This window comes from Rhinolophus ferrumequinum, chromosome 6 (assembly GCF_004115265.2).
Source record: "Rhinolophus ferrumequinum isolate MPI-CBG mRhiFer1 chromosome 6, mRhiFer1_v1.p, whole genome shotgun sequence".
NCBI classification, from domain to species: Eukaryota; Metazoa; Chordata; class Mammalia; order Chiroptera; family Rhinolophidae; genus Rhinolophus; species Rhinolophus ferrumequinum.
In genome coordinates, this window is record NC_046289.1 from 62,313,084 (window position 1) to 62,335,322 (window position 22,239).

The 22,239-nt window shown below is 38.0% G+C and overlaps 1 protein-coding gene across 4 annotated transcripts in view; it reads left to right on the forward strand.

Moving 5' to 3' along the window:
• Nucleotides 1-22,239, forward strand: part of TP53BP1 (tumor protein p53 binding protein 1) — an 88,536-nt gene that overhangs the window by 880 nt on the left and 65,417 nt on the right. The window contains exons 1-5 of one of the 4 annotated variants that reach the window (XM_033107878.1): nucleotides 52-465; nucleotides 16,309-16,480; nucleotides 17,061-17,245; nucleotides 17,450-17,543; nucleotides 17,791-17,875. In XM_033107878.1, the coding sequence (XP_032963769.1) occupies nucleotides 16,474-16,480; nucleotides 17,061-17,245; nucleotides 17,450-17,543; nucleotides 17,791-17,875 (371 nt within the window). In that variant the 5' untranslated portion in view covers nucleotides 52-465; nucleotides 16,309-16,473. Of the gene's footprint in view, nucleotides 1-51; nucleotides 466-16,308; nucleotides 16,481-17,060; nucleotides 17,246-17,449; nucleotides 17,544-17,790; nucleotides 17,876-22,239 lie in introns of those variants that run through there. The other 3 variants (XM_033107877.1, XM_033107875.1, XM_033107876.1) reach the window with 3 other exon arrangements.

Sequence of the window (22,239 nt, forward strand, 5' to 3'; positions counted from 1 at the left end):
GGGCAGGGACACCTCGACTATGCAGTCTCGCTTAGCCCGGGGGCGGAGGTGGTGATGGTCGCCCCCTTCACCCCCACTCGTTCTCCAGAGGGAGCTCCCACTCCGACTTGGGCAGGGGTGAGGATTCTGAGGGACTGGGTGGAAGAATGAGTCGATTGCCTCGGAGACGGAAGAAGCTCCTAGTTAGGATGTTTCCCCTATGAGTACTGTCTGGCAATTCTGCAGCCTCGTCCGAACTGAGGAAGCCATCTTGTCCCTCTGTCTCCGTTTTGAATCGTGTCTCCATCTGTGTCGGTGTGTCTGTATTATCGTTGTCTGGAGTTTTGTTTTTTTTTTGTCACTGCCTGCCAGGGCCTTAGATTCCATCCTCGGTTTCCCTGTCCTCATTGCCCCAGGCCCTGGGAGTGCTCTGGAAGGCTGCGCTGTATTGAAGGGACAGAATGACCTTCCGGCCCTGAGTCCCCGGTGAGTTGTTATTCCGAAGATAGTGGTTGGCTAGTCTCCATCTCTGCTGAGTGCAGGACTCAAGAGTGCAATGAGCTCAGACTGCAGCAAGGGGGATATGAGTAAAACCCAGGAAAGACTTTCCCAACTACAGGTAATGTGACAGTGAATTGAGTAACCTTGGGAGACTGTGATATTATTTCCCCCGGGGAATTCTCAAAACCGAAGGGGAAACGTGTGAACCAAAGAAAAGGTTGATCCTTCCAAACCAAAGAACCAGGGGATGGAAAGAGGACTAAAGAGGCTGCCATGTTTTATGACTGATTTGGAACATACTTGTAAAAATGGTGTGTGCTGTTAGCCTATGTTTGCCCATTCCTCAACGTGTGCCCACCACCTACTCTGCACCCCAGTTCTTTTAACCATCAAATCATTCTGTACATGTATGTGTCACACAGAGAGCTTTCACCCTAGGGCTCCAGCAGCACTTTCTTGGTCCCATTTGCCTTACACTTTGGGGACGGTACAGGGTAAAAGGCAGCACAGTACTAGATTCAGCAAAGCTGCCTGTGAGCCAAATTTTGATCCACTCCCTCTCTGGACACCCTGAGGAGGATTGGACAGTGCATGTGAAGTACCTCACGGCAATCCTGGTCCCTATCATGGAGCATTTGTTGTAGCAAAATAGCCAGAAAATTCTGTAATCAATTTGGGTTTGATAACCTGAAACTAATATAGCATACTATGTCAGTTATAGCTCAGAAAAACTGGACATAGCCTTGAAAATCCTTTTTTGTAGCAGAGAGGGAAAAATAAGAGCACTGGCAGAATATCAGATGGCGGGGAATGCCTCACCCTATATGATACGTGAGACAGCGTTCTACTACATGTACTCCACCCCACCATTTGCAGTTTCGAATATGGCAAAAGGCATGGAGAGGTGTAGACCTCCTCTTCTGCAATCAGAAAAGAGTGCCATGTGGAGGCAGAAAGCCAGAATAGGTTGTTGGGAGAGAAAGGGAACAGTTTCCATAACAACTGTAGAGATGAGGCCTTTAACTAGCACAGGGCTTCAGTATAAGGGTCAGCAGCAGTTACCCACGGGCTCTGCTTTCATCAAGTCTGACAAAGAGATTAGACAATAGATTTGAATGGTATAGGGAAGGGACCACACACTGATCAGATGGTAGGGGCAGAAAGTCAGGCCTATGATCTCAGGCCCTGCTAGAATTGGGTTTTAATAATTAAAGTTGCAAATGCAAACTATGTCAGTACTAAAATTGCATACGTATGCTGGATGAGTATTTAGCAGGTTCTTTTTCGCCAAAGGCAGACAACATAATAGAAAAATTGGCTATAGGTATGTCTTAATTATCCTACTCTTTCTAGCCATTGGGTGATGATCCAGTATTATCATCATGTTATCGGAAAATATTTTCAAGTGTCAAAGGGCACACAGCACTACACAAACTGCTCTATAGAGAAAACTGGAGTGTTAGCATCTATGCTCCAGAATCTTACAACTGAAGCCAGAAAACACTGATGCACATGTGTACAGGCATAGAAAGACTATATACTTTGCATATGAATTGCAAAGTATGTAAAACCTATTTTGTGTTTAGGATTAGTGTGCTGTGGCAGGAGCCTGCTAGTAAAAGGATGTCATTCAAGGATTTATCTAAGGGGATTATTGGGGATATGCATGACTGTGAGGCGTATGCAGTAGTGCTTAGTGGTTATAGAGCCCACTGTGGTGTTTCACTTGACTGTTGACCCCTTGGACCGACAAGGTATGATCTTTTGGGAACTCTCCTATTTTATAGTTTCTTCCATACTCTTGTCATGCAACATTGACAGATATAGTGGTTATAACCAATGCTTTTCAAACTATTTGTGATGAAAGACCTTGAACAGTGGAAGGGATCTCTAAGGAACCACCACTAAAAGATGAGGTTAGAGGAGGTGCAAAAGGAAGGCACTATTACAGGCTCTTTACTTGGGTTTGCACTGGAGTGAGCACCAGGCAGAAGGGAGTGTAAATCTCAAATGGTGTGAAAGGTAATTATAACCTTGGCTAAGTTTAAGCTAGTTGGGTGATTCGCAGCCCCCAGGCCTTCATCAGTTCATAATATACAGGGATAAATTACCCAGTAGGTAAATTATGCACGTGCCTAGTAAAGTAAGAGGGGGAAATAACAAGTGGGTATGGAGAAAAGAGAACACTGGTACACTGTTGGTGGGACTGTAAATTGGTGCAGCCACTATGGGAAACAGTATGGAGGTTCCTCAAAAAATTAAAAATAGAACTACTGTATGATTCAGTTATTCCACTTCTGGGTTTTTAATCTGAAGAAAATGAAAACACTAATTCGAAAAGATAACGTGCATCCCTATGTTCATTGCAGCATTCTTTACAATAGCCAAGATATGGAAACAACCTAGGTGTCTATCAATAAATGAATGGATAGAAAAAGATGTCAAACACACACACACACACACACACACACACACAGGAATGGAATACTACTCAGCTACTAAAAAGATGGAAATCTTGCCATGATTTACAACAACATGGATAGACCTTGAGGGTATTATGCTAAGTGAAATAAGTCAGACAGAGACAGACAAGTACTGTATAATTTCACTTACATGTGGAATATAAAAAAAGAAAACAAAACCTCTAGATACAGAGAGTATTTTGGTGGTTATCAGAGGGGAAGGAGGTTGGGGGGAGGAGAAATAAATGAAGAAAGTCAATTGTATAGTGATGGATGGTACCTAGACTGACTGTGGTGATTACGTTGTTGTGCATACAAGGATGGAATTGCTATTGTACAGGTGAAGCTAAGGTAAGGACATACCGCAAAGTATGAGGGGCATCTCTAAATTTTTTTCTGGAAATAATTTCATATTTGGCATTTAATTAAATTATTGAAGTTGTCCTCATGACAAAAATCAGAAATTTATTGAAATTAATTATACTCATCTTGAATTCTGTGTGTGTGGAAGAGGAGGGCACCATAATCCTTTCAATGCTTAGGGTCTCCGTAGGACTTAAGTCAGCTTTGATAATTCGTAAAGAGAAGATACTGGCTCCTCCCTTACTTCTAGACTGATGAATATCATTAGTTTTTCTGGGAATCTGAGCTGTTTGGCATAATTCCAGCCTGCTTTGCTGGATTGCATGGTCTTATCAGTCAAAATATCCAAAAGGGGCTGCATGATCCAAAAGGGGCTCAAATTCCCACCCTGTACTCAGTTCTGCCTATTAAGCGTTCTTTACATAGAGAGAGGAGTGTTGGATTTCAGGATTGCTGTGTCAGAGGCTTATCCTTGGCTTTTGGGGAAAATGCTGTGATCATAATGCATACCAGCAGCCATAGGGTCACCTCTTAGCTGGAACAGCTGGTTTATCTGCAAAGGCACTGAGTAAAATAACCTCTAAAAAGGCACTGAGTAAAATAACCTCTAAAAAGGCACTGAGTAAAATAATCTCCAAAAATGTCGAAAGAGGAGAGAAGTCTGCATTTATTACTATGTCTGGTACACAGAGGAGGCCTACAATAAACATTTGTTGGATAATTTTCTTAATTATTATTTGTTCACATTAAGTAATAAGAACAAAGGCACTGGGTTTACCACCACCCCTGTCCTCCCCACCCCGTTCTACTCCCCCCACATACAGAGCATTGCAAAGGACAGTGAGGAAATTTCCTTTTCATCCTCCCTCCATCCCCACATTCTTCTTTTTAAAATAATTCCCAAAAGTGAAAAAAACTTTTATGGATACCTTTTCCGTTGTCTGTTCCATTTGCCTGTGAGATTGAAGTTAGTGTTTGGCTATGGCCTCCGATTCCACCTTTTCCTTTATTCTGAACAAAGCTACATCTTAATGCAGGGATCTCTAAGGATTTTTTTGTGGTGAAGATGATGGTGGTAAAGAGAATCTAAATCTAGGTGTATAACTTAGTTTTGAAGCCATGCCTATCTGTGAATTAAATTTTGCATTATTTTTTTTCAAGGTATTCATAGAATAGTTATTTTCCTTCAAGGAATTCTTAGGTTGAAGAAATATTGTTCCCTTTATAGTATCACTAAATCACGAACACTTTTTCTCTTCTCTCTCATCAGTTCTTTCTTGAAGATCCTTCATAATATGCCCTAACTTCCCTTTTTAACATTACCTCCTGCAAATATCTTGAATTAACTCTTTCATCTAGTCAAACTGAGCCACTTACTTTCCTTCAGTCATTTTTGTGCTTTCTGTTCAGGCGGTCCTTTTCCTTGAATGCTTTGTACCCTTCAATTCTCTTCTAGGGGTTTATTTACCTTTACCTTTATGACTTACTATATTTGTGAAATAAGGTTCCATCTCATTCCACATAGGATTTAAGGAGTATGACCTAATTCAAACACAGCTGCTTCTCTGAAACTGACTTCCCCACTTGCTAATGGTGTGATCTTGGGTAAGTTGCTTATCCTCTTTGTGCTTTAGTTTCCTCATCTGTAAAATTGTAATAATATCACCTTATAGGGTTATTTTGAGAATTAAGTAGGATAAGCTCAAATATGCGTAGAACACAATGCATAGAATTCATTTATTTAATCATTCAATATTTATTGAGCACTTACGGTGTGCCAGCAAATGGAAGATACAAAGATAATACATAATAAATACGTAAATCATATAATATGTCAGAAAGTGATTAGCCCTGTGGCAAAAAGCTAAAAAAATAGTGTAAAGATGATTGAGAATGCTGGTGGAGGGGTGGTGGTGGTGATGGGGTGTTGGGGAAGAATGGTGAAGGGTCAGGAAACATTGCAATTTTATTTTATTTATTTATTTATGTTTTAAGGAGGGTGCAGCTCACAGTGGCCCATGCGGGGATTGAACCGGCAACCTTCATGCTACCAGCACCACGCTTTAACCAACTGAGCTAACTGGCCACCCCGAAACATTGCAGTTTTAAATGGGCTGGTCAGGGTAGACCTTATTAAGAAGATGAGACTTGAACAGACTTGAAGTAAGTAAGGGAGTTAGCCTTTGGATATCTGGCAGAGGAGTTTTGTAGGCAGAGAGGATAGTCAGTACAAAGTCCCTAAGGGACCAATATATTGGGTGCATTCAAGGAATAGTTGGAGCTTATTGTGGCTGGAGCAGAGGAGTAAGACAAAGAGGAATAGGAGATGAAATCAGAGAGACAGTAGGGGCCAGATCACACAAGGCCCTGTAGGCATCATTAGGACTTTGGTTTTACTCTGAGTAAAATGGGGAACACGTGCAGGCTTTTGAACAGAGGAGTGATATGGTTTGACTTAGATTTTACTGGATCACTTTGGTTGCTATGTTGAGAATAAACTGTAGAGGTTGTAAGGATTAAAGTGGGAAGCCACTCAAGGAATTTGCAGTAATCTGGGTGAGCAATGACGTTGCTTAGACTAGAGTGAGGTCAGTGGAGATGATGAGAGTTGGTGGGATTAGAGGCACGCAGTATTTTAGAGGTAGAGCCAACCTGGTTTCCTGCCTCATCAAATGAGGAATGAGAGAGAAAAAGAGTAAATAATGACTCCAAAGATAAACCAAAAACTTGAAAAGAAAAAAAAAAATAGTTACCTATAGGAAGAGAGAAGAAATAGATAGTAAGGCAGCCAGAGATGGAAGGTGGACTTTTCTGAATATATCTTATTTTGTAAATTTGACTTTGGAATCATGTAAATGTTTTACATAAATATAAAACAAAATTATGGGGGAGGGGGGTTATCACTTTGTGAGGGGTATGGCAAAAATTAAAAGATCGTCCTACATAACTAGACTGAGAAACAAGGGCTTGAACCGGAGTGGCGGGGGTGGGGGGTGGGGGGAGAAGAAGGGGAAAAAAAAAATTAAAAGACCACTAACATCAAATGTTAGTAAGGATGTAGAACAAATAGAACTTTCATATGTTGTTAATAGTATTGTAAAATGTTATAACCACTCTAGAAAAGTATTTATAAGTTTCTTATAAAATTAAACAAACATCAAACCTATGACCTAGAAGTTCTACTTGTAGCTATTTACCCAAGAGAAATGAAAACATAATATGTCTACAAAAAGACTTGTGATGGCTGCTTGTAACAACTTTATTCATAATAGCCCAAAACTGGAAAAGACCTAATGTCCATCAGTATGAGAATGGATAAATAAATTGTGGTACCTTCATGCAATAGAATACTACTCTGATAAAAAGAAACTACAATTTTATGCAACATAGATGGAAAAAAACACATTATACTACACAAAGGAAATAAAACATAAAAGGAAATAAAAAATAAAAAATAAAAAATACTGTTATTTGGTCTCCTGAGAAGTAGACACCAACACATGATTAGATGTGCAAGAGATTTATCGGGGGAGTATATATTGGTCAAATATTTATTACCTCACAGAATTTCTAAGGATCTGAAATCCAAAAACAAATTAGTCGAAAGGTTTTGGCCTAGCATTTCTCATGTGGTTGCAGTCAAGATGTTGGTTGGGATTACAGTCATCTGAAGATGATCTAGACTCAGTTAAGCCTTCAGATGACTGTGATCTGAAGCTCACTCACATGGCTATTGGCCAGAAGCCTCAGTTTCTCACCGTGTAGGCCTCTCCATAGGTCTACTTGAGTACCTTCATGACACGGCAGCTAGCCTCTCCCAGAGCAAGTAAACTAAGAGCGAATAAGGAGGGAGCCACAATGCCTTTTTATGACATAGGGTTGGAAATTAGACACCATCACCTCTGTCTTATTCTATTTGTTAGAAGCAAGTCACTAAATCCAGTCCACTCTCAAGAGGAGGGGAATTGTTTCTACATTTTCATGTCAATGACTTTGTGGATATATTTTAAACCATCACCAGGAGGGATCAGGGAAGGCAGAGAGAGCCTTCAGATCAAGATACAGGTCTGATATCTGTTGAAGGAGAGAGGGAAGGAATGAGGATTGGAAAGGAAGAGTCTTGTCCTACAGCACGGTTCAAAGAAGGGTTTGTGGCCGGGCTGATAAAGATTCTTCAAGTCAAAGGCACCTGTTGGATGAATCTTGCATGTCGCAGGACTGGGCCTGCCTTTGTAAGCTTGCTGTGCTCTGGCATCAGCTGGGATCAGCCTGTGGGAAGTGTGACATTGGTGTAAATGTGGGGGTAGATCCACGGTGGCAGCAGGTGGGGTCATCAGTCAATTATGCTCTCTGTAAGCAGATTTCAGCGGTGCATTTTCATGGTCACCACAAGTACATACTGCATGAATAAAGTTACATGAAATTCTGGAGTGGATAAAACTTATCTACAGTGATAGAAAACAAATAAGTAGTTGCTTAGGGCTGGGGAGAGAATGAGAGTTGATTGCAGAGGGGCACAAGGGAACTTTTGAGGGTGATGAAAATGTTCTGTACTTGATTATGGTGGTGGCCACACACATACATGCATTTGTTGAACTCATCAAACTCTGCATTTAAAATGGGCATATTTTGGGGCCGCCGGATAGTTCAGTTGGTTAGAGCGTGAGCTCTGAACAACATGGTTGCCGGTTCGAGTCCCACATGGGCCAGTGAGCTGTGCCCTCCACAACTAGATTGAAGGACAACGACTTGGAGCTGATGGGCCCTAGAGAAACACACTGTTCCCCAATATTCTCCAATAAAAAAAAAATTTTTAAATGGGCACATTTTATTGCACATAAATGATACATATAGTTTACTAAAAAACATAGTGAGATGTCACTTCACACTGACAATATCAAATGTTAGTGACGATGTGCAGTACCTGAAACTTTCATATGTTGTTAGTAGGAATATAAAGTTATACAACCATTTTGGAAAACTGGCAGTTCCTTATAAAGTTAAACAAATACCTATGATATGACACAGCAGTTCCACTCTTGGGTAGTGATCCAAGAGAAATGAAAACATGTTCACAAAAGACTTGTTCATGAATATTTATAGTAGCTTTTTTTTTAAAAAAATAATGGTTCAAAATAACGCAAATATCCATCAATAGAAGAATTGATAAATAATTTGTGGAACATGTATTCAATAGAATACTACTGAGCAATAAAAAAGAATGAACTGATGCGTACAACAGCATGGATAAATCTCAAAAATGTTATGTTGAGCAAAACAAGGTGGACACAAAAGACTACATACTGTATGATTCCATTTATATATAATGGTTGAACAGGCAAAACTTATGTATGGTGATAGAAATTAGAATATGGTTGTCATGAAAAACTCTCGAGTGATAAAATGTTTTATATCTTGATTGGTATATTGGTTTCACAGATGTATACATTTGTCAAAACTCATCAAATTATACAACTCAGAGCTGTGCATTTCACTGTATTTAAATTTTACCTCCATTTAAAAATTAAAGAAGCAGTCACTAAAAATCAAAAAGAAAATGAAAGAAGTTAACCTGTGTATTAAATTGATGGAATTATTTCAAATGGCTTTAAAATACAGTAAGTTACTGTACATTGAAAAAATTTTTATTGTGGTAAAATACACATAAAATTGACCATTTTAACCAATTTTATGTGAACAGTTCAGTGGTACTAAATACATTCATAATGTTGTGTGACATCTCCATACCACTTTTTATCTTGTAAAACTGAAACTCTATACCTATTAAACAATAACTCTCAAATTCCTCCCGACTCCCAGACCCTGGTAACCATATTCTGCTTATTTTTTGTCTCTATGGTTTGACTACTCTAAGTACCTCCTGTAAGTGGAATTATACAGTATATTGTGTGTGTGTGTGTGTGTGTGTGTGTGTGTGTGTGTGTGTGACTGGCTTATTTTACTTAATATAATGTCCTCAAGATTCTTCCATGTTGTAGCATATGTCCGAACTGTACATTTTTAATAGAATATACCCTGAGGAAAAACATCAACTGCAAAGAAATGCTAAACTGTTTACATTAGTCATCTCATTAGTAATAACATTGGTAATAACATTATATATATATATATATATATATATGTAATACATATAATAGAATAAAGCAAATAAATAAGTTATGTCAATGTTGTCAGGAACTAAGGTGTTGATTATAAGAGAGATACAAATATAAAATCGAGAAAGTTGGGTAAAATCCCTGAAATCCTAAAATGTAATTGGAAAAAGCCAAACAGTGACCGATCCAGTAGCATTCCAACCATCCGAATTATGGTTTCTAAATGCCATTTACTACTAAAATGAAACAAGGTTTTTTAGAGAAACATCAGATTCCAGATCTGGAGCAAAAAATAAACAAGATAACCTGGAACGTCTTGTTATATCAGAAAGCAAGGCACTATGGAAGACTACTGAAATCATATCAAAAGGATTCAGGAGCTAATCTGAAGGGACGTCCACAGTCCAAAGATGGGACGATGTGCATTTCAAAATTAACAACTGAAATGGATCGAAGCACACCAAATGTGTTAAAATCCTTGAGTTTATAGTGATACTGAAAATAAAAATATCATTAGTCATTTTTGGAGTATGCCAGAGAACCTCGTTTTATTTTTGGTAACTATATTATGTAGAGAACTTCAACTCATTATTTTGAAAACTAGTTAAATCAGAGGAATACAAATAAATGATACAATAGGGATACAACCAGAAAAATCCACAATGTTGGAAATTTTATAGAACAATTGACCTGGTTTCATCAATACATAAGTACATTGCAGAACGGGGATATGAAATAGTGACATGGGGAGTAGGATACAAAACCAGGCACTATCTACACAGGACTTTATCTCAGAAGATGAGTAAACATGTCATGGCTCAGCCACTAATGCATGAGTAGGAATCAAGTTGGTGGTCTTGTCCACTGAACTGTTTTATGCGTATGTTCTTTGGTTTCTCAGTCCCAGAACCTAAAAACTCCCTTCTCCCCATTGGGACTTAAGAGTTCAGTAGTAGCTGATTTTTTGTTTTAACCTGCAAGATGAACTTTTCTCACCTAACCGCTCTGACTCTGATTCCTGGCAGTTTCCAAAGGCTCTAAGAATATTTCTTTTTCTCACGCTCATCCTATTCCTGTGTTGGGTGCAGGTAAACTTTTCTTGTAGTTTTGCTTAGTACCAAATCCTGCTCAGCGACAATCTTGGATAATTTGGTATCACTCTCTCTTTATTTCCCTTTTTTACATAATCACAGTATAATTATCAAGATTAGGTAAATAACATTGATTCAATACTATTATGCAATCTATAGACCTTATTCAAATATCACCGGTGCTCTCATTAGAGTTCTTTATAGCAGAGTGAAAAACAAGTTCTGGTCCAGGATTTAGTTCTGGATTACATGTTGTATTTGATAGTCTTGTCTCCTTAAATCTTAAACAGTTTCTTTGTCATTTTGATTTTGGTATTTCTCCCCCTCTCCCCTTTCCTCTCTCTTTGTTCTCTCTCTTTTTGAAGAATATGGGCTACTTATTTGTACAAGACCCATCAGTTTGGGTTTACCTGATGTTTCCTCATAATCAGATTCAGGTTACGAATTTTTGGCAGGAATAAAATTAAAGCGATGTTTCCTTTTCAATGTGTCTTATCAAGTGACACATGACAGCGTTTTGTCCTATTATTGGTGATGTTACCTGGGGTCACATGGTTAAGTTACCATATTTTTTTCACTGCAAATTTACTACTTTCTATTTCTAAAATTCCATATATTTTTAGGGAGATAGTTTGAGACCATGTAACTACCCTCTTTTTCACATTATTACTAGTTTTAGTATCAATGATATTTGTTTATTTTAAATCATCATTATTGTAAAATAACACACATAAAAGAGTGAATAAAATATAAGTGTACAAATGTATGAATTATAAATAGTATACCTGTATAACATGCTGGTAATAAAAATAGAACATTTCTGAGCATTTCACTTGGCTCCTAAAGAATTACAAACCCTCTATCCCCTCTAAAATTAACCACTAGTCCTGACTTTAATTGCAATTGTGTCATTTCTTTATTTTTGTACGATCTAAGCATGCACCTTTAAATATTAAACTTAGTTTTATCTCATTAAAAACACTTTTGTTGTAGTAAAATACACATAAACTTTACCATTTTAAAGATTTTTAAGTATACAGTTCAGTGGCACTAAATACATTTACATTGTTTTGCAACCACTACCACCATCCATCTCCAGGATTTTTCATCTTCCCAAACTGAAACTCGGTACTCATTAAAAAGAATTCTTTTTTCCTCCCTCCCCACTCCCCCCTCAACCTCTGGAAACCACTGTTCTACTTTCTGTCTCTATGTATTAGCTTACTTTAGGTACCTCATACAAATGGAATCATACAATTTCACTTAGCATGTTTTCAAGATTCATTCATGTTGTAGCATGTTGGTACCACTCTTGATTCTTATCCTGTAGTACTGGCTTCCAGGAAAGTAGGGATTGGAAAGAAAGCTGAGAGGGAGGAGGAGAGCCAGGAACTCTGAAATCATAGTATGAGAATTTTAAGGAAGAGGGAATCAGTAACACCATCCAACACTACAGAGGTCAAAGCTAACGAGGTGACTTGACAAGAAACTTTCAGAATCAGTTATTAACAAACATTTCTAGACTAACTGCTTTGTGCCTGGAATTGTGCTAGGTACTACATTTATGGAGGTTAAAGCTAGATTGCAAAGGGTTACAGAATTACTGGTATGGAGAAAGCAGAATTTGGAGGGCAAGAAAAAAAGAAAGGCTGAGAGCTTGATAGAGAAGTGTAATAGAAAGGAGATGATACTAGGATGTGGAGGGAATAAACCATAGAAGGGAGGATGGCAGGCTCCAACAATATTCAGACAGGCAAGGGTGCCATTCTTTTCCCTCTTCATACTATAACTTCTTCCTGTTTCTAACTTTTTGTTTCCAGGTAAATGGCTCCTGGTGGAGTTGAGCTCTTTGGATTAAACATTTGAAGAGGTGGGAGGGAGAAAACTGCAGTTAATACTGCAGTCACAGTTGTGCTTGGTGTCCTGTGTTTGAGAGAGACCCAGGTTGAGAAAGTGGTCTAGCTGATTGACTGGCTGGAAAAATTAAGCTACCCAGAAGGGATAGCATTGTGCTGCCTTGGTGGGGTTCTGCTGTTATGCCTCCAGCAGAGGCATATGTATATCTGGGTGTGGCAAAGTCAGGATGCTCTCAAAAGGTTAAAATAGTGGGTTAAAATGAATAAGGATGAGAAACATCCTATTAAATGCAATATGTACATACAATGGAATATTATTCAGCCTTAAAAAGGAAGGAAATTCAGACACATGCTATTAAATTTACAACATGGATGAAACTTGAGGACATTATGCTAAGTAAAATAAAACACAAAAGGACAAATATTATATGATTCCATTTATTTGAATAGTATCTAGACTAGTCAAATTCATAGACGCAGAAAATAGAATGGTGGTTACCAGGAGTTGGAGGGAGAAGGGAATGGGGATTCGTTGTATAATGGGAACAGAGTTTTAGTTTGGGAAAATGAAATGTTCTGGAGATGGATGGTGGTGATGGTTGCACAACAATGTGAACCTACTTAATGCCACGGAACTATACACTTAAAAATGGTTAAAATGGTATATTTCACGTTATTATATTTTATCACATACACAAAAATGAATAGGAACAATATGGCAAAATGTTAACAATGTATGCATCTAAGTGAAAGGGTTTATGAAAGATCACTATACTCTTTTTTTATTATACTATTTTTGCAACTTTTCTGTTGCTCTGAAATATTTTTCAAAATAAAAAGTTTACTTAAAATTAATAGGAGAAGTTCTGTAGAGATAAGATACAGGCCAGTTGAGATGGCTCTCATTGTAGGGGTTGCAGGTACCTACAACTCTTTCAGCCTAGTGTTAGGAAGTTAATATGGTATCATAGGCAACAATTTGACTACCTTAAGTAATTTTTGCTTTCACATTTTAGTTATATCATCACCTCTTTGTTCGCTTAACGTCTTCATAAGCATATGGAGTTGACAGCTTTATAGTTTCTCCTATTCTCTTCATATTATTTTAATTATTATGGATTCTTAGAACATTAGGGACACCTGTATTCAGTATTCAAATAAAAATACATTCTAAAACACAGAAAGGTTTTGTATTTTCTTTGTCACTACTCATCCTCAGTTATGAATATATAGTTAGACAGTTAGACAGACTGGGTTCAGATTCTGACTCCTTTGCCAGCTCTGAGACATTGTACAAATTATCTCTCTAAACCTTAATGTCCTCATCTGTAACCTTCAAAGAGTTATGAGGCTTTTCGGTAAGATAATGAATGTAAAACAGAGCACAATACCTGCCACAAAAATTTAAAACATGTTATTAATTATATCATTGGTATATGACTGGACATGAATGTATAGGTACAAGTACAACAGAAGGTCAGAATCAATTATGTGTTAAATATAAGTCAGTATGTAATAATTTAATATTGCAACTTAAAAGGGATATATAACAGCTTATCATTGAATTCAGTACTTGTCACATCCTCAGTAAAGTTCTCTGCCGCTGAGCTTCCAAACTATGAGTTTCCAGAGAAAAATGATGAAGCAAATTTAAAAGGTTGGTTATTAGTTTCTGTGAGGTAGGATTAAACCGTTTGGGGTTCTTTTGCTTAGAGGAGTCTGTAAGGAGACCTCAGAAAAAGACTTAAGTATATAGCTTTATGTTTATTGCTTGATTGGTTGAAATATATTATGGAATTATTGGACCAGATGAGATAATCCCAGCCTTATGAGAATTTATCCAGGTGTTAAAATTACCAATTAAAGACATTGTGAGAGGAAATGGCTTTAAGCTCTAGAATAAAGGATTTAGGTTAGATGATTAGAAGAAAAATTTCTGACAATGAAGTTTGTTAAACTTTAAAGTGAGTTAAAACAGGACCTGATGGAATTTTCTTGTCTGGGAGGACTTTCAAGATAGATTAGATTTCTCTCCGTCTGAGGTATTTTAGGTAAAGATGCACCTGTAGATAGGTAGATGTGCTGCTGGTCCTTTGAAGTCTAAGAGTCAATAAAGGCCTTTAGCTCACCTAACTGCATTCAGTTACAGCCTCAGTGGGTAACCATCCTACTTGCATTTTCTGATCTTTACGGGTAATTTAATGATTAATTTAATTGTCATACTGCCTAACAAGGAATTCACAGTTTGTCTTCACAGTTTTTTAAGACTCTTGTTTTATTTAGTATGGGAATGGCTCAGGCTCACTTATTTATTTTTAGTTATGTTTATTGAGGTTTAACTTATCTTTTTTAATGTATAGTTTTATGAGTTTTGACAAACGCATACAGTTGTTTGTCAAGTAATCAAAAAGGCCTATTTATCTGCGTCTTGCTTGGGGAGTGGAAATGCAATAGCAGGACAGAGGAAAGCAAAAATATAGTGACCTTGGGGATTTTTATGGGAATCAAGGTAAAGATTTGCCCCACAACAGGACCTGGTTGTTTATGCCCTCTCAAATCCAGCAGATGAATTCGCTTGGTCTACCTAGTGTAGCTAATAGTGACCTGACCTGGTTCTTTTAGGATTCAATTTATTTGGTCACCTGTATTCTTCAGCATCTTCCAGTGGAGGAAGATAATAGTCAGTTATAAATGATTTTGAGATGAACAAGTGTTATATGTCTCTCTGTGTTCCATTCCATTTTTGCTCCACTAATAAAACATTCTGGGACCCTAATTATATTCTAATTATAGCAACAATAGATTCTAGATTTTTCAGGAAAGTTTCATTTCAAAGAGTCTGTGCTTTTGTTCCTACAAGTAACATATTACTCAGGTGACATCCTTTGATTTTTGATTTGGAAAATATGATCTGTGTAATTTATAACAGCAGGGAGAAGATTGGTTGGTAGGAAGCTCCAGTTCAGCTTAGCCTATATCAAGTACTGAACTGGATAGCATTTACAGGATAGGAGAATCATGGTTGGACTGTGCATAAGTCATTGTGAGCCTGGGGTATAGAGAGAAAACTACCTCCTATTGAATGCCTACTATGTATATGCTTGGCAGTGTGCTAGGTGCTTTCCTTATTGACAGCTGCTCTAGCTAGAATTCCATCCCAGATCCAACCACTTAAAAAAAAACGCACCCAAACCACCAACAAACATATTCCTCTTGGGGCCTAGTTCATTAATGTAAGTCACAGCTGCCACACCTTCTAAAAGACCCTGGCACCATAATTAGCATAATAGACTATCAGGGCTTGGAGGGATCTTTGAGGTCATCTAGTTAAAGGGGCAACAGCTGTTCTCTTCACCACGGAGTCTGAGAATCAGTGTGCTCAATTCTCTCAATTGGGAGGTGCAAAAAATGTCTGGGGCTATAGTCTCCATAGGCTACAATCCCATAAAAGGGCAACGATAAGCAAATGAGAAGCTTGAACTACGTTCCAAACAGGAGAGGGCAATAGAAAAAATACGGTTTACTGGGGCCCTCAGACAATGTAAATGGGGTGGGAGGGAAGAGATATAATGTGAGCTCCTAAGTCCTAGCTATTCTATATCCTCTTCTTCGCCTTTTTATTAGAAAGCCTGGAAACCCTTTCCTTTTCCAAGGAAGAGAGTGAGAGAAGGGGCTTTAAGTGCATGAATGATAGAAAACAGGTCTTTTTCCTCATGTCTGAGTAGTGGTACAAACAATAGTCCTGGAGGCAAGGGAATATATCTCACGCCCTCTCAAGGTCCCTTCGGTTCAAGGATACTGTCATTCTAGGGCTCTACAAGGGGGAGGGCCTGCAACGTCCATGCTGCCATGGAAACACGCCGCCGTGTTCCATTTTCTTACGTGGGGTGGGGCACTGTGCCTCAGCCGCCAATAATCCACAGGATTTCTTGAGTGGCAGGCAGCAGCTGCGAATGGGCGAGCCGATATTGCTTGACGCGCGGGAAAAGGAGGAGTTTGAGGCCGGTGGCGGCGGTGGCGACAGCATCGACCCGGGGATAGAGCTGGAGGGACCTGGGGAGCGTGCAGAGACCTCTAGGTCGAGCGTGAGGGACCTCCCGCCGGGATGCCTGGTACTGTTTGGAGAAAAGTGGGGTCGCAGTCAGCTCTGAAAGCTTGGGTTTCGGGTCTGAAGGGATGGCTGACCGGAGGGGGCGGGGTGGCAAGCATGGCGGCGGTGACTGGGAAAGGGTTGGAGGGCCCTGCGGAGGGGGTGGGGAAGCAATTGCTAGGAAGGCTGGGTGGTCGTGAGGAATCGTGAAGGGCTGTAGAGGTTCTGGCAAACAGAGATTACAAAGCAGCGTTTTGGGGATGGTAGAGGCGCCAGAAGGACATAGGGAGAGTTGTGGGGGATGGAAAAAGGGGCGGGAAGAGAAAAGGTTAGGAAGGAGGGGAAAGGGTGTCAACGGGAAGGTGATGGAAAAGGAGAGGTAGTGAAGGATAGGCAGGCTGATTGTAAACTAACGAGGAAATCGGCTCTTGGGAGGTATAATAGGAAAGTGCTTGCAAGATTATAAATATAGTAATGTTCTAATTGAAAGAGGCCTAGACCTGTCCCCTTTCCCAGCTCCTATACTTCCCGCCCCATTATTTAAGCTCAAACTGAGTGAGGAAAGCTATTACACAGAATTGATCTTTTGTTTTTCCATTCAGGGGAGCAGATGGACCCTACTGGAAGTCAGCTGGATTCGGATTTCTCTCAGCAAGACACTCCTTGCCTGATAATCGAAGATTCTCAACCTGAAAGCCAGGTTCTAGAAGATGATTCTGGTTCTCACTTCAGTATGCTATCTCGACATCTTCCTAATTTACAGACACACAAAGAGAACCCCACGTTGGTGAGTAATATCTTGTTTGTAAATGATTGAGCAGATTTTTTTATTCCTAATCTAGGCCAACCAGCAAATCTAAGTACTTAGAAGGTCACACTATCTTTTGCATAAAGTTAGTTGGAAAAATGAAATCAACATGTTCACAAAAAGTATGTCTCATTTTGGATTATTTCATATATAGTGGGGATATCACGTATATGTATTTTCTAGGATGTTGTGTCTAATCCTGAACAACCAGCTGGAGAAGAACAAGGAGACAGTAATAGGGGGTTCAATGAACATCTGAAAGAAAACAAAGCTGCAGGTGAGGTGTTTAAAGCTATCAGTCCCTTTTGCAAGGGTGCTCTTGTTAGAGCTGGGTGGATTTAAACATTATGTGGTTGTGGTGAATGTATGTAAGGTAGTGTAGCACAATCTGGTGCATAGTAGGCACTCAAAAGGTTGTTTTTCTATAATGTAGCTTACTAGATTGGTATTGTTTACATTCCTGAATTTGTATTAAAGTTTAGTGGTAAATGCCTTTTGTGCTAATATCCAATTATATTTTTCAGACCCTATGGATTCTTCTCATTTGGATACATGTGGTTCTATGAGTCAGGTCATTGAACAGTTACCTCAGCCAAACAGGAGAAGCAGGTATACTAACTAGTGTTAGAGGGAATTTACTTACATTTATTAATGGATCAATTCTTTTATCTGTACCTTTGCCTCATCCCAAGGATAAAGAAATTAATCTTATATTTGTGAATTAGGGAGTGGGATTTGAGGATTGTATTAGTACTGATAGCTGGAATCTCTTTTGTGAAGGTAATAACATTTTTTTATAGCTACATTATTCAAATTGTGATCTGTCTTGTGCATGTGAAACAAAATGAGCATTTCTCAATCTTAGCATACGTATGACTTATTAGTGGAAAAAAATCATCAAAAAATATTTAGATCTATTATCAAAACTGTTAGGCATGTTTTCCACTAACCAAAGTACCTCACCAGTTTTAGACCCAGAATGTTCAATTCATACCCTAAATGGCATTCAATTTTTACTTTGTTTTATGTATATCTTTACATTGTCCATTTATTTAGTTTATCTTCTATGCTAGGCACTAGATTGGATGTTTTTTATTATGTTTTGAGAGTTCTTTATATATTGTAGATGCTAGTCCTTTGTAGGATATGTGGTTTGCAAATATTTTCTCCCACTGTAGCTTGTCTTTTCATCCTCCTCAGAGGGTTTTCCATAGGGCAGTTTTTTAATTTTTGTGAGATCTATTAAATATTTTTAACAGCATAATGTAAATACATAGTTTATTTTAAAATGAGCTTATAATGAAAAACAAAGAGTCCTTTGCCATTCTTGGTCTCTTTTCACAGAGGCAACCCTCTTTAAGTGCTGGTGTTTTTACTTCTTTGAGAGGTTAGCCTTCTAGCTTTTAATATTATTGTAAAACTTAGTAACACTATTATACTGCCATTTCTTTTATCAGAGGAAGGCAATTGAGTTCCATAATCGAAGATGAGGATTTAACTCACAACTACACTCCCCCAATTTTTGTGATAATTGTTTTAGTTCTTTTATTGGCTACTTTTGTACTTCTAAATAATTTATTTAAACCTTTGTTTTTTTCTTTCATTAGCTTTAGACGATGGAGAAAAATTTAACATCACTACTATTTTTTTGTCCATAATTTGGTGTATTTCAAGCCTCTTCTGATTTACCTAATCATTCTACAGATATTTATTGAGTATTTCCTATATGTCAGGCACTGTTGAATTTTGGACATACAAAGTGATGAGAAGAGACAAAAAACTTATACCTTAATGTAGCTTGCATTCTTGTATAGGATATAAGAATACATGATAAATAAGTAAAAGATATAGTATGTTAAACATTCATAAGGTTGAAGAGAAAAATAAAACAAGGGAATGGGAAATGTTACAGGAGTTGGATGTTTAGATAGAGTGACTTAGGGAATGTGTCACTGTTGTGACATTTGATTAAAAATATTAAGTGAGTAAGTGATCTCTGATGTTACTACCTAGGATAAGTGCAATCAATGCATAGGGCGTGAGTGTACCTGGAATATTTGAGAAATGGCAAGGAGGTTAGTGTGGCTAGAGTGGAGAGATTGTGAGGAGTAGGAGAAGAGTGAAGAGAAGTAAAGGGGTGACTACAATATGTAAGGGCCTTATGGGTCACTGTGAGGAATTTGTTGCTCTTAGTGAGATAGAAAGGTATTTAAGGTTTTTGAGCAGAGGAATGACATGATCTGACTTAGATTTTCACTCTGGCTGCTAGGTCAATAATAGACTGAAGGGGTATACCATTTTTATTTGTTGATTATACCTTAATAAAGCTGGGAAAAAAGAAAAATTAAAAATAAATTAAAGGATCTATTTATACAAAATAGTAGTAAAAAGAATAGACTTGAAGGGGGAGCAAAGGCAGAGGCAGGAAGACCAACTAGGAGACCATTGAAACAATTTAGGCAAAATATGACAGTGGCTAGGCCAGAGTAGAAGTGGAGGGTAGATGAACTGCAGAGGAGAAGGTCGATTTTAGATATGTTAAAACTGAGCTGCCTTTTCAATTGCCAGTTGGAAGCAATTGACGATGTGCAGGTCTGGAGCTTGGGAAAGGTCTAAGCTGGAGATTTAAATTGCAGAGTCATAAGCATATGGATGATACTCAAAACCATGAATCTGGGTAAATGTAGGTGGAGTAAAGGTCCAAGGACTCACTGAGCCTACCAGCATTTAGAGGTCAGGGACATGAAAAAAAACCTCCAAAAGAAACTGAGGAAAATCCAAGATGTGTGGTTTGTGCTGTCTTTCATTGCTCTTCTTTTTGTCATATTTGCTCTTGGACTTTCTTTCCCTATGTTTTCCAAGGTCATGCGTCTGGTCCTCCCAATTATGTAGGTAGTTCGACAGTTGGCCCTCAGACAACACGGGTTTGAACTGTGAAGGTCCACTTATATGCAGATTTTTTCAATAAATACAGAGTCGGCCCTCCCTATTCCCGGGTTTCACATCTGCAGAGTCAACCATCTGCGGATGGAAAAGTGTGATTTTGATCTGTGGTTGGGGATCCATGGATATGGAGTGCCAATGGTATGCATTGTTCTATACCATCTTATATAAGGAACTTGAGCATCTGTGGATTTAGGTATCTGTGGGAGTCTTGGAATCAAGGGGTGCAGATACCAAAGGATGACTGAAGTTTTGGGAGAGTCAAAAGTTAATGTGGATTTTCAACTGCATGGGGGAGACAGCGCCCCTATCCACTGCGTTGTTCAAGGGCCAACTGTGTTTTATTTTTGTGAAAATCTTTGCTTAGTTCTTTTTCTCTCTTTTGGGTCATGGTCCCTAACTTTACAAATTTATGTTTTCATCCCTCTTATGCTTAAGTTATGCTTAATAGTTTACAAAATATTAAATGTGTAGAAAATTACAAGGAAGCAAAAAATGTCATCTATAGTTCTGCCACCCAGAGGCTAATTGCTGTAAACATTTTGGCATTTTTTTCCTCTCTTTTTTGGTGCACTTGATTTCCATAGTTGACATGTGAAAAGTAAAAGTTCATGTGTTTACTGACCTTTTTGCTTAACTACATGAGTGTTTTTCCCATGACAATTAAAACTCTTAATAGCATTTTCCCTGAGTTTTTTATTTTAAAAGTTTAAATCCACAGAAGAGATGAAGAGATAGTATACATTTGTTCTCTGTGTGTATGTATGTGTGCATGCATGTGGGCTTTTTTGAGGGGCTGGATCATTTGAAAATAAGCTGCAGACATTATAGTTCCCCTTAAATATTTTAGCATTTATCCCCTAAGGACAATACATTATCCTACATAATCATAATACCAGTATCACACCTGAGAATGTACTAATTCCATAATACCTGATAATATAGTTCATATTCAGATTTTTCCAATTTTCTTAAAGGTGCGTTTTATGTATATATATTTTTTAAAAATCTAGGATCCAATCTGGGTTTACACATTGTATTTGGTTGTTTCAAACATTTTTTTTTTTTTTAAGGTGGGTGCAGCTCACAGTGGCCCATGCGGGGATCAAACCGACAATCTTGGTGTTACTAGCACCACGTTCTAACCAACTGAGCTAACCGGCCATCCCTCAAACATTTTTAATGGCTGCATAACATATCACTTTGTGGATTATGAAATTATTTGGTAATTTCTCTAATACTGAACTTAGAGGTTGTTCCTTAATCACAGTAAACATTGAGAAATAAGTTTGTACAGGGTTTTTTCCACATTTCAAATTATTTCACAATTGAAATTACTGGGTATGAACATGTTTTTAGAGCTCTTGGTACGTATTTCCAAATTGTTCTCCAGAAAAGTTCTATTAGTTTATACTCTCATAAACAGTATGTGATAATGCTTATCTCACCTCGGGTTTGGGCAGCACTGAATGGTGATAACATTATTTCCAATTTGATTGACAACAAATGGTTTCTCTGATATCTTAAATGTTTAAAGATACTGGTATTTGTTTTTTTATGAGTTGTCTCTTCTGTTTGTCCATTTATATTTTAGAGTTCTTCATATGAATTCCTTATATTTTATGGAGACTATTATTTTGTTACATTTACTGCAGATTTTTTCCCTGTTATTTGTCTTTTACTTTATTATAATATTTTGTTACTTGTGATGTTAACTTTCAAAAAATACATAGGTCTCTTTAACTGTATTTTATTCAGATACTCTGGTTCTATGTATGCTAAGATTTTTTTACTATAATATTTTCGTGAAATGTGTTTGTTCTAATAGATGTATTTTTGAGCCCCTTCCCCTACACATCTAATGCACAACTTGTCACTTGTCAGTAATTCTCTTGAGTGCAAGGCTTTTCTATCCCTGCTCATATCTTTTCAGAGAATGATAAAGTTCAAGTATGTTTTTATCTTCTGTTTAATATTTGTGTTACTTAATTCTGTTTTTGAGCTGTTAACATTTTCAGTGCTTGTCTGTA